The 13942-nt window shown below is 32.7% G+C and overlaps 1 protein-coding gene across 1 annotated transcript; it reads left to right on the top strand.

Annotated features, from left to right (window-relative positions):
* Nucleotides 1-4433: 4433 nt before the first annotated feature.
* Nucleotides 4434-12675, top strand: LOC143922646 (alpha-tocopherol transfer protein-like). Its single transcript, XM_077445982.1, has 6 exons — nucleotides 4434-4538; nucleotides 4625-4775; nucleotides 8977-9136; nucleotides 9208-9326; nucleotides 11124-11365; nucleotides 11444-12675. Exons 2-6 carry the CDS (start codon nucleotides 4634-4636, stop codon nucleotides 11699-11701), a joined length of 921 nt encoding a protein of 306 aa, XP_077302108.1. The 5' UTR covers nucleotides 4434-4538; nucleotides 4625-4633; the 3' UTR covers nucleotides 11702-12675.
* The last annotated feature ends 1267 nt before the right edge of the window (nucleotides 12676-13942 follow it).

Below are 13942 nucleotides of genomic sequence, written 5' to 3'. Positions count from 1 at the left end.
ACGAAAAAATTGAATGCTTCCCGCGTTACTACAGCAAGTGCGTATTTTTTTTTTTGAACCTTTCAGTTGGAAAGGGACAAAGCGCACTCAGTGGATCGCGCGCTGCTACGGAAATTTTGTGATCACGACAGGCGAGTCGTTAGCACCCAAGCCGACCATGATAGAATTGGTCTGAACACCATGGATTATATGGGGGATGTTACATTATCATTACGTACATGTGATTTTAGTATGTTTATATTGGTAATTGGATTATTCGTCACATTGCGGAAGTTACAAATACAATTTTTCCCATAAAAATCGCGAATACACAATATTTGGCACTCAAGTTCTCGTTAGTATGATAGTTATCGTTAAAGTGATGGACTTTTCGGCTGCCAGATGTTCCGTTATAGAGATTTTAGTGAATTTGTGACGAGTGCTTTGTGACCAATAATCACCGAACCGTTTATATTATCTCAAGATCACAATATTGAAGTTTGAACTAAGAATATTATTTATGTCCGTATTCAGTTAGAGTTTGTTCTTTATTTGTGCATTGAAAATGTGCAGTACAAGAAAGTTGACCAACGGCTCGGTTCGGTTACCTGACAACTCGTTCACAGAATTTCCGTAAACCGAGGACGCGCTCCAGGCATTACGTATACGGCCATCTCTTTCTCAGACCGTTCGTTCACCGATATCTTCGTTCACAAATATAAAATATGTAAGTCGTTCACGGAACTCGAATAATTTTTTTCGGCTTCTCATATAAGTCCATAATGATATAATGCGTTTAGGTTTATCAAGAACTAACGGAAAGAATTTAAAAAAATATACACTTTCGTCACATTAAAATCTATATAGATAGTTTCATTAAATGGTAAAGTTGAGGTTGAATTTAAAAAATAGTGTACTTTTGGGAGATTTCGAAAAAAACTATGCCGAAGATAGCGAACTAAATTTTAATGCGAATTGTACATCGAATTTTTTGAAGAAAATTTGACATCTAAAATAAACAAAACACTAATCTTTTCTTTTTCAATATGTATTTGACTTTCATCATAAAGATTTCTTTAGAAATCGCTAATTTCACTAGATCAGGGTTTCGCATTATGTTTCCCAACTATGTTCCACGGGACCTGAATAGGTGTTCCACGAAAATTTTGTTAATTTTAAAAATTTACTAGTTAATCTTTCCATTAGTTGTTTTTTTTTTGTATCTTCTAAGATATGTTTTACTTCTTTTGTAGTTATATGTAATAGCCTTTTCAAGCTTTTTAATTTGCTTTTCAAATAAAAACATTTGAATGTGTACAAACATGGTGTAAAGTTCTGACAAAGGATTTTTACAGAAATCAATTATCGCTTTTGGGGCATTTTCTTCTTTTAAGAAAAAGTCTTTCAACGCCTCCCACATACTTATCCTTGTAATTGCTGGAAGGAGTGATAACCATCTGCTTTTTGTGCAAACCCACTTAATTATATAATATCGGAAAGATATGTTTTTAAATAATATTGTTACGTATACTAAAATAAGAGGTTAGTAAAGAGCCGCCGGTTAAGTGCAATCGGATTAAGCTGAGGCGCATCCCTGACACTGTGCGACCGTTATAATTGGTTTCAAGGATTATATCTAGACTCTAAGTGCATGTAGACTAAACAATGGCTGCTATTTGGTCCCTTCTCAGAAGTGACCGATACCATGGTACCATGGAATGTCGTGGGAATACATATCCGAGTACGTGACCATAACAATAGGCAAACAAATCAGACGTCGAAGATGTCCTGAGAGACCTGCCCCTTATAAGGCGGTACTTAGGCGATATCAACACATTCTGTTAGTATGATATTTTGCGTGTGTAACTCTCGATGGATGGAATAATCAGGTGTCAGATGTTCCACGATCGAGAATTTAGTGACATGTGCGCAGGACCGAGCCTACCATATGTACACACAGGTGGCTGAGATATAAAGGCGGCCAAGAGAAATAAGAGTCAAAAAAATTATATTGTATTATTATATGTATAGTTGTCTTGTTGTATACTTGTAGATTGCTGTTGCAAGTTACAACTTGTACTATAATTCGGGGGAATAACGGGATAGCAGGTATAGCTTTAGTCCGCTAGGTCTTTTATGTTCTATTATCTTTGCGACTGCCAGATGTATTTCTTGGACACCGAAAGAACAATGTCCTAGATGTGGGATTGGGGGGGGGGGGGGTAAAAATACTATATTTTCAAGAATGAACGTGACAAAGTTCAGTCTCTCTTGTCGTTTGGTCCTGTTCAGAACTAAACATTTTGGTTTTCTGTTTGTTTTTCTGGTTAATTTGTATTGTGATTAAAATTTTCAACACCAAACTTTACTATTTTTAAATTCGTACAGAAGTTTTTAACTCAGAATTAACATAAACTATAAATAAAAATTCAATATCTGGACCAGATAGTCTGGTAAACACTGCAACAATACTCAACATTGAACTATTTGTTTCTGTCTTATACTTTCTGGAGAACTATGTGTAGAAGGGAGACAAAAAATGTGTATCAGGCATCAATGAATTTATCTTGAATCGATAATTTTCTCACACTCTGAATGATTCATCACACGCAGACGCGGAATAGACACTGTCAGAACAGAAAGACTAAAAGATTTCTGTAATTTTGCTAATATTGAATACAAAAATCTACTCTTACATTCAAAAACTAGGTGGCTATCACTATTACCTGCAATAGAACGCACTCTAAAGTTATTTGAAGCTTTAAATGCTTTTTTTAGCTGAATTTGTTTAGAGTCGCTGTCCTATATCATTAGATTTTCAATTACAACCACTCAAATTGGTAGCCAATCGAAAAGCTAAGATATTTATATAATTTAATGTTGCATTGAGCCCTCATAGGTCAAAAACAGGTGAATGATAAAAGTGAACCAGTGACATTGAAACAAACAAATGCGTAAAATATGTACAGTTGGATCAAGGAAATAATAACATGTCTTCTCACCTAATTAAATATTGTATTATTCATCCTACGTATATGTATAATAATCGTCATTTTATGACCGGTTCAGTAATGAACGTAACTCGAGTATACATATATTTAGTAATTGCTTAGAATAGATTGCAGAACTTTATTCATTATAATTTACATTATAAACGTTCCCTTTAAACTGAGCAAAATATTAAATCTTGAGCAAGAATTCTCCACGTTGACCCCACAGATCGTACACATTTTACACATTTTCTTCATGGTCAAAGATAATATTACATTACCAATAAATCTCATAACTTATAGAGAATGCCGAGTTCCATAAATGTACTAACAAAAAAAAAATGTTTATGATTCAATTTATTTCGGATATGGAATTACAATATCGACAAATTTAAATTTGTATGTATTACGACATGTACATATGTATCAATGGGTTCAATGATTACACTGTTCGATAAATGACGACTTTTTTTTGGTTCAGAGACGAGATATACATAACTTTTCTTATAGATCTATGCCCAGTGAACACGAATCTGGTAATAAAAAATGGTGATTGGCTGGAGATTCGGAGATATATGTACATATGTGTTTTTTAAATCACGCGATTCTTCTATATCTTGGTGTTGTTCGGTCGATGTCTCAAAATCTGTCAATTTCCTGTTCAAAATGAATATTGGAATCTATAGTCGGGTATTTTATCTTTCATTTGTATGTAGAACTTTTCAACTTTCAAATCTCTCTCAAGTAGTCGTCAAGTTCAAATCAAAAGTCAAAATACGTATTTTCACTTGGGATTTTTTCCCACTGTTAATACTATTTTATATTGAGTTTTTTTTTCTATTGTAACATGTTTATTGGGATAGTGTTCCGGCCACACTATTTTTTGTTTTCGTTTAAAAGGGTTAATTGGAAGTGTACTGAATTTTAAATCGGTAAAATTGCGAGCTAAAAGCTCGTACTAGTATTTACTCGTATTTACACGAATCTGAATTGAGTTAAATAGGGATAATATATTTAATTGTCTTTATATGAGAATTAAATAAAATTCCACTTAGGAAAATTATATTTCGACTATTAAGTAAATTAGTTATCAATAGAAGTTTTTTTTTAAGATTTTAAAATAAAATAAATTTTCAAATTCAAAATTTTCATTGAATTTTTGCCAAAATAATTAAAAAAAATTCTAATCGCCAAATATTTTCGATGGAATTAATGCCATAGGTTTCGGTGTAATATTTATCGTATAGATTTGACTTGATGTTGATCAATTTACTTTAAAATATGATTCTTGTATTTTCTTGAAACAATGACAATTATCGATGATAATCATAGTAAAGTAGGCAAGTAATGAATATCGTAACTGGCATAGTGCGAACAAGGTCGAACATATCCAATAAAGTTAGGAAATTTTGCAAACTTGCAAGAGAACTGGTTCTAAATCAAGGTTTCACGATATTGGCCGATCAGTCTCAGTTAAAGATTGATTGTGTTCAGTCGCTTCGAAAAATCAGCAAATAGTTTATTTCTCGCGTTAGCTCGCCAACAAATCAATCAACTATCGAACGCAGTGTGAATTTACAAACTTGTCCATTTTTTGCAATATAAAATTTGATCAATATGCAACAATAAAGTCTGTTTAACTTTTCGTTTTGTAGTGGACTAAAATGGCAATCCTTTACGGACCAACTAAAGAACAAATGGCTGCCATAGAATCTGAAATAGGCGGTAACGACAGAAAGTTTGAAGAAAATTTGGAAACTTTGAAAGTTTGGATTAAAAATCAATCATATATTCCGAAAGATTATGGTAAGTGCTAACAATTACAACATTTAATAATATTCCTATCGTGTAGTAGAATACGATTGTTTACAAAGGAGAGATTTGATTTTATTGAAATTCCAATAGTTACAGGTATTAAATGTTGAAAAAAATAAATTGTTAACCCTAAACTATTTTTTGTTTGCAAAATTCAAAAAAAAGTACCAATTTCAATTTCATATTTATTTATCTAAAGAGGGAGAAAGATTTTTATGATATTAAATCAAAATTTCGTCCAGGTAATAATTTACAGTAATTTTGGATTATAATTTAGTTATTATAGTTGATCCAAATAGCGCGAGACTTTTATTTTTTTTATTATTTCTGATTATATATGATATTACTAGTGGTTTTACCCGGCTTCGCTCGGTATTTGTAATATAAACCGCTTAAATATGGCTAATATAATAGTAAACATTTGATTTAAATTATTTGAATAGCTTTATTATATTTAAATTTATTTGAATATTCATTTGTTTTTTTTTTTAATTTAATTTAACGTCACGATTCTCCCACCCAAACCTTACATACAAAGTCTCCTTCGAAATGATATATGCGATAAAAATGTATTTCAATAATATTAAATACTAGTGTTGTTCCCGTTGATTTCAACGGGTGGTTTCGTAAAGGATTTGATACACGGATTAAAATAAAGCAATGTGTCGATTCTGTGTTCGAACCGCACCCCATCGTACTTTTTTCATATACCTTTTTAATATATTTAATGTAATATTTACATTTAATTTTTTAGTATGCAAAAAATGGTAAAAACTGACTAGCTACCTACATATAAATAATACAAAACATCAATAGAAAAAATAATTAATTAATTAATTAAATAAATTTTCTATAGATATAGAATTATATATAATATAGATTAAAAATATTTCACCAATTCAAGCAGTGAAAATGTATCAAACAATGAATTTACAACGTCTAACTCTATACATTTAACCCTAACAACCGAATTTAAATGAATAGGGCCAATCCTTACTTAACCTAACCTATCCTAACCCATAAATAATACCAACCCTAACAATCTAATCTTAAATGAATAAAACCAACCCTGAAAATGTAACTGGTTTCACCGAAACGTCACTGAACATATATTTTCAACTGAAATATAATTTCACTGTGACATATGTATATATGTACATATATAGATAGTTTTTGTTGGTCTGTTATTATGTTCGTATTATATTAGTACGTTTTGTTGGCAGTTTTTAGCTGTGACGTACATACATATGTCGAATCAAAATGACTATTAAGGTCTGACCGCTCTATGCGTCTGCGATACGAACGGCAGCGAGCGGCCAAATATTGTTTGTATGAAATTGAATGAGATATATCGCACTACGCGTCACGCGACAGAGTTGCCTTTTGTATCAACTTTGCCGTGTTGTGTCGTGCTGCAGCAGTCGACGGCCGTATAGTGCGGTCAGACCTTTAAGCGTTTTCTTACACATACACACAGAATAGCGATATTATATATACGACACATATCTTGCTATAATACAAATATCAGACGTGTATACCTACCATAAATATTCATATATTTAATGATTTGTACATATTTCATCCTGATAAAATGAATATGCAAACAAAGCTAAACGACATTGAAATGCATTAATATAAATACATATTCACAAATTAAATATCTTCGAATCAAAATACGTATGTGCATATATCCGTATATAATAAAATAGCATTTCCCGTATTTTATGCTGCGGTTTTTTAAGTTATTCACATAAGTTTACCTGCAGTGCACCAATGAAGCCTCTAAAATGAAACGAAACTAGTATCTGATTCATATATAAATATTTATTGAAAAGCTCTGAAATGTCTACGAATGTTGTAATTATAAGTTATAATTTATAACCCAGAAGAGACCATCTCTAGCAGTGTCCGTTAAAATCGTTTGCATACAAAATGTGGAATATAAAAAAATAATAGATGCCGAATCATTGCTGTTTCCGTATGGTTAAGATTTTAGCATCTCCATTAAATCATATGCTAGCATTTAGTCGTCGATATACCAATATAATAATTAATTCCACTATTTTTCAATAACAAAACATTTGAAAGAAAAAAATACTCATGTTCGTGAATTTTGGCTCGGATGATCACTAACGGATAAAAACTATTTGTTAACCACTTAAAAATTGAAAAATTACCACAACCAACTCATGTTTACCTTAATAAATAAATAATAAATACTTTTTCATAACATGTTAAGTGTTTTAGTAACATGTCGTAAAAAGAATATTTATTTATTTCAGACTAAACCGTCATTTTACTTTGTCTATATACCAAGTATCAACAAATGAAGATTTGTTACTTTTATTTTATTTTTGTTACAGCGAAGGAATAAGAATTTAGCTTTTTTGTTTGGGTTTTCTGCTACGAAAAAAATGTACAGACTTGTGTAAATTTCTCAAGCATCTCAGTCAAATTCTATTTTTATAAAAATTTTACCTGCAAATTTAGCATTCCATGGTTTGGAGATTTATTCAAAATCACACATATAAATGAAATTAAAATGTCCTAATTTTGAATGCAAATAAACAATAGCACACTTGACCGTCTATAACAGCGTTTCCCAACCATTTTTGTACCACTTACCATATAAAAATGATTGTATTTCATGAAATTTGTTTTTGCAAGTGTAATTATTATACATAGTATTTCCATGGTAAGGAATGTGAAGACAGGATACACGCAATATGTAGATCTGTTTTGGTAAGAAATTTTATGGAAAATTTTTAAATCACAATTTAATATGCTCAAAGTTTAATATTATTATATATTTATCTACTATCTTGACATACTTCTATTATTGATAGTAAAAATAATATTGATTGTTTTAAAAAAAACATAAAATTACAAAGTACATATATGTTTTTTTTTTCATTAAATCTCCTTTTTTTAAATCTCAAATTTTTTGAGATCCTTGTACTTAGTTTTTTTAAATTTGGTTCAAATGATGAGAGATTTACCCTTAAGTCTGGAGCTGGATTCAATCAATTTCTATATTTGTCTTATTAAAATATATGAAGAGAAAGCTCTCTCAACCAGTTCAGTGCTAGTAAACGGCGACAGAAATGTAAGCGCTATGTCATAAAGCTGTTCATATTCTTCACTAATACCTAGCCAAAAATTAATAACCTTATTTATTTCGAATTCAGTTTTTAAATGGAATAATTTGAAAGTTCAATCAAGTTCTCCTTTTCCTTGGTCAAATTGTTTGCTTCTACAAGGTTTGGGGAAGCACTGCGTAAAAGACGATTTCAGCCCTATTAAATATTCAATTATTTTTTCACGTATATCCCGAGACATACGTCTCTTGTTTTCAGATAAGAAATTATGTAAAATTTCAAATACTTCAGTTTGATCATTTTCGATACATAAATTCCAAAAATCTAATTTTCTAATCATACATATGTACTTTCAATTTTATCTGCAACATTAAAGACTATTATTGAACTGTTCTCAAGTGACAAATTCAAGTTATTTATTTATTGGAGCGTGAACGCGGTGAATTTATAAAGGCACTCCAAAATCCATGCCGGATCTGAGGAAAACGTATCGATTGCCAGATTTTCGATCATCGATCAACAGATAATGTTTATTAATTACTAGTTGTTTTACCCGGCTTCGCTCAGTATTTGTAATATAAACAGCTTAAACATGGCGAATCTAATAGTAAATATTAATTTGTTTTTTTATTAAATATATTTTAATCGAAAAAAATATAATATTCAACCAATTGAATTGTCGTCATGGAAATTTTATTTTGTTTTCGAAGTTCACAAACAAAGATACAAACTTACAAAGTCTCTTTCGAAATTATATATTAGATATAAAAAATATTTCTATTTTTATGATTGTAAATCATTCATTCCTGCATGTCCGCCATTACTGATTTTTTTTCGCGTACCACCAAGTGGTACGAGTACCACAGGTTGGGAAATGCTGGTCTATAACACTAACTTTGATTATGCAAAACCTCTTATGATATTCTCTTGCTTAACATCACCACTAGAAAATTTCTATTTGGACATATTTTCTGAGTACCATTCAAACTAGCAGTACTCTCAAGCTCATGTATAATATTTAGTTGTGAAATAAATTTGAATGTTACAATACATAGACCTAGACAACAGATACATAGATATTATGACTTTTTCAGATGATTATCTCCTGCCATTGTTTTTGAGAGGCTGTAAGCAGAACGTTGCCCGGACACAGCAGAAGTTGACCGAGTTTTACAAAACAAGAAATGAATGCAATACTCTATACCACAATTGGAATCCTACCGATCCTGGAATAACAGCTGCTATGAAATTCATGTAAGCCACTGTTATTATAAGCGCATTGATGTATAATAGAAATTGTTTGATAAATTTGAATAATCTTTTAGGGAGCATGCACCATTGCCTCGACTCACAGATGACGGATACAGAGTGGTCTTCCACAAAATTGGTGATGATGATGATGATGCAAACCTCAAAGATATAATACGATTACTTTTAATGTTAGGTAAAAATAGTACATGTACATAAAACAGAATTAAAGAAGTGCAAAACCTTCTAAATATTAAATCGCATAAAAGGATATTTTCAGTCTCCTAAAACTTCTTCAGGATATAACTGAAATCGATGCGGTGCAAACGATCGACAAGCGCCAGACAGAGTGAACCACAGATTAACGACACGTGTACCTTATGCGTGCGCACTGCTCGCACTTACACTAAGCGAAATCTACCCCAAGTCCCGACATACCTACCCTGTATACGTTCTGTGCTTCTAATACTTCAGTTCCGAATTTTGCCTTGCCGAACTCGCCAGAAAGATCCAACTCAATTTTAATAATTGCATCTGTGCACATCGAAAGGTCCAGTTAATCTGTGGTTCAGTCTGTCTGGCGCTTGTCGATCGTTTGCACCAAACCCAACTGAAATGCCTTAAGTTCAAGCTTGAAGCTTGAATTTTATTTTATATAAAGTTTAAACATTCATATAATCTTCCCGGCATTTTAAATATGTACATCCAGAAAAAGTTTCCGACCAAAAATATATGAGTAAAGAATAAGAAATTAACCAAATCTATAATATTAAATACAGGGCTGTGGTATTGGAGGCAGAGTCGCAGAGTCGTAGCATTTCAAGTGGAGTAGTAAAAAATTGACCGACTCCGACTCCTTTTCATTATTTTCTTATTAACGAATAGTATTATGGTATGTGTCAACTAGGGGTCTACCTCACGGCACCGAAAGTGAAAAGGTCGAAAAAGCAAATATCGGAAGGCAAAGATCGAAAATCGAAAGATCTTAAGTCGAAAGATCAAAAAAAAAGGGTGCATGGTAAACGGTACTATGTATATATATAATATATATATGAGTGGCATGCGGTGAAATTATCTCTTTTTGTCATACAGCCTTGTTTAATGTGCGCACGCAGGATACGGGAGGAAAAGCCTGTTCCTCTTGTTCGTGATGTATCCTGCTCGCGCAAATTAAGTGAGGATGTACGACGGGGGGAGAGAGAGTTTTACCGCACGCCACTGATATATATATACTAACCGTTTTTCATATGTATGCATGGTAAACGAACATTTTCGACTTTTTCGCTTTCGGCTGTCGTAAAAAATCAACTGACTCAACTCCTTTTTATTATTTTCTTTTATAGTACTACGGTATGTGTCAACTAGTTTCCAAATTTATTGAAGAAAATACACTAATAAATTCAAATTTAACAATGTCTTTAGTAAAATTTGAATTAAATTGTAAAAAAATCGTTGAATCGCATGTATTTTGATGTATTGTGGCCAAAACCGATTATTTCCTCCATCTCATACATTTTATTATTCTCATTTATGCTCTCAATTTTTTATTGAATTGATTTTTTTGTGTGAAAAATTCATACACATACACTATGAATATACTTACTTTTTATTTATATTTATTTCATTACCAATAATTCAATAAATTAGGCTACTTATCAATTTTTAGTGATTTTTTAAATTGCTTTAATTTTTTTTATTTTGGAAATCACTATTTTTATTACTAACAATTTTATACGTTGGCAAGAAAAGTCGATCTTAAAGTCAGAGTCAGAGTCGGTAAATTTTGAAGCGACTCCACAGCCCTGGTTAAATATGCCTAAAAAAATAACAAATGTTGGCCAAAATACATTTATGTTGGCCAAAACACATTTATGAGGTTTACAAATTATGCAAAGTAACGATGTGCAAATATGTATTGTATTTTAGGAATTAATATCTACGATTGCAGTAGTTTTAAATGCCTTATTAAGATTTAATTTATACATTTAAACAGCCGAGTTGCGAATGGAACAAGAGCATGCTATCGCCGGAGACATATACATTTTCGATGTGAAAAATTTAAAAATATCCTTCATGATAAAACTATTGAGTCCGTTGCTGAAGAAAGTGCTGGATATTATACAGAACGCTTACCCTCAAAGATTAAAACAGATTCATGTGATAAACGCGCCGACCTTCATTTATTCCACGATTAAATTCATAAAGGGGTTTATGAAAGAAAAAATGAAGCATAGGGTATGATATCTTACACATATAATATATTAAAGTAAAAAAAAAAACTGTATATGCGACTGAATATTATATATTTTTTAGTTTATAATTCACACGTCGCAAGATACTCTTCACGAATACATTTCGAAGGACATACTCCCTTCAGATTACCAGGGCCAGGCTGAAAGTGTATCAGAAATTAGTGCAAAGTGGATAGAAAAACTTCAATCGTCCAAAGAAAAATTCAAAGAACACAATTCAAGATTCAATTCGATCAAAAATGTACAAACTATGAAAGAATCGACGCATTCAGACATTTATTGTGCAGAGGGTGTTTTCAGATCTCTTACTATTGATTAGTTTAATGGAGATTTATATAAATGTACGTAGTTTATTTATTTTAAGCTTAGAAAATATATGTATGTAGGTTCCGGGTGTGAAGGATTCCAAGTGAAAAGCGCAGATTCGGTCAAGTATCTTTATTATACAACATGTCGTCCGGCTTGTTCTCCAACAAGTAACCATAACCACACGGATCCGGTCTCAACCATGCATACCACACACACTTTATCCCTAGCAGGTTGGCCAACCACACATACAGCTCGTTTTAAAAATCATTCCTATATGTATATTATTAACGAAAAGTAATTTTATATACATACCATTATAAGTAGGTTGTGGCTATTTGCAGGTACTATATCTGCAAATTATTGGCTATTTGCAGGTACCATATCTGCTAATTATTGGCTATTTGCAGGTACTATATCTGCGACAGGCGCAAAGCTTTCTGCGCACGCGCGCGAACTGTCACTGTCAGCGTGTTTACTGTTAAAATTTTGTTTTAAATCTCTTAAAATTTAGTTCGAACTCGTTAAGTGACGTAGAGTAAAAAATATAATCCAAATTAGTTAATATTATTAATTGTTAGAAATTATTATCATATACATACAACGTATAATACCTACATATGTACATACAAGTACAAGCCGCAAACTAGCTAAATGATATAAATCTATTATAATAACGTGCGAAATTTATTTGCCTTATGTACATATAACGAAGCGGTCTCCGTGACGGGCCGGAATGTGAAATTATCGAAAACGCAAATATCGGAAGGCAAAGTTCGAAAATCGAATGATCTTAAGTCGAAAGATAAAAAGAAAAGGGTGCATGGTAAATGGTATATACACACTTAATTTGCGCGAGCAGGATACAACAGGAACAAGAGGAACAGGCTTTTCCTCCCGTATTAATGTGCGCGCGCAGAATACGGGAGTCCCCGTTTACCCCCATTACGAATGATTTTACGCAAATTCTAGGGATAAATAAAAGCTAATAAAAAGTTTCGTTTTTCTTTTGAAAAAAACTCCTTGGGGTTGGAGGATTGCGTTTGTTTTTCAGCCCCCCTAAAAAAATCCTGGCTACTTTGTACGTTGATATGTACATACATTAATACAAAGATAAACCTATCGATTGGAAAAACTAAAAAATTAAACCCAATTAGATACACATCGAATATCAAAGAGATATTGACAATATGTACATATGTATGCATTAGGTTTATTTAATTTGTAGTTTTGTTTATATCTTAAAAATAGTCAATTAAATAAACTATTAAGTTACAACATCTCTTCTTCAAGCATATTAAAACCCAAAAGTTCAAAATAATTGGAAAATCATTTCGAAAATTAAAATTAGAAAAATAAATATTTATATGAAAATTGAATTTGAATATATGGAGGATGAACGAATGAGACGACTGGCATGTTAATGCACGTGTTTATTATATGACAGCTGAAGACAGAGTGAGTAGTGGCTCTCGGAACCCAGCCGAGTTGGTTCCCACTCGCAGGAAGGCAACCAAACTCGACCATGTCGTATAAGCGAGCCGCCACAAATATATGAGCCGTTTTATTTGAAAGTGACAATAAATCCGCTTTTCTTCATTACGGGAAATTCGCCATTTTTTTCGCCAAAATTTTCGCCATTTTGCGTAAAATGGCGGTCATGACCGTAACGGTGGCCGCCACACCGTTACGGTCATGGCCTCGGCCTCGGCCTCGGATTCGATCCTATTCATATTACTAGTGAGCGGCAGCCTACGGTCAGCGACTAGCAGTCGACTCGAACGCCGGCCGACACCCACTGCCGTGCGATCAGTAATCAGCGAACGTCACTCGGCCCTCCCACCTCCCACCTCCCACTCGGCACCCGCACCCCACGCTGCACGCTCTCCACACACCACTCCTTCGAACGTCGCACAGAGTCATGTTTGGGTAAACGGACTACTAGTCATATGTGAACCAGTCACAGGACAACCGGTCGCTCTAGATCGGTCACACGTGATCATCCGTCACACTAAAACTGGTCACGAGAAAACTGGTCACACCCTAAAACTGGTCACGAATAAACTGGTCAAACCCAAGAATTCGACCAATTTTTAATTTTTGGGTGTGACCAGTTTTCTCGTGACCATTTTTAGGAAAAATCGAACACGAAAGAAACGCATATAGAAACTTATCACATCTACATATAATGAAACATGATTCGTTCAAATTACATATAAACGATTTAGCGTTGACACATCATTAAAAGGCCTAT

This window comes from Arctopsyche grandis, chromosome 1 (genome assembly GCF_051622035.1).
Source record: "Arctopsyche grandis isolate Sample6627 chromosome 1, ASM5162203v2, whole genome shotgun sequence".
NCBI lineage: Eukaryota > Metazoa > Arthropoda > Insecta > Trichoptera > Hydropsychidae > Arctopsyche > Arctopsyche grandis.
Note: the sequence above shows the minus strand (reverse complement) of the source record. Positions and strands in the feature narration are given on the sequence as shown.

Excerpts from the sequence above, each read along its gene's own strand:
- LOC143922646 (XM_077445982.1), top strand. The coding sequence starts at position 4,634 with ATGGCAATCCTTTACGGACCAACTAAAGAACAAATGGCTGCCATAGAA. Across the intron at positions 4,776-8,976 it reads ATATATTCCGAAAGATTATG|ATGATTATCTCCTGCCATTG; the intron begins GTAAGTGCTAAC and ends TGACTTTTTCAG. Across the intron at positions 9,137-9,207 it reads ACAGCTGCTATGAAATTCAT|GGAGCATGCACCATTGCCTC; the intron begins GTAAGCCACTGT and ends ATAATCTTTTAG.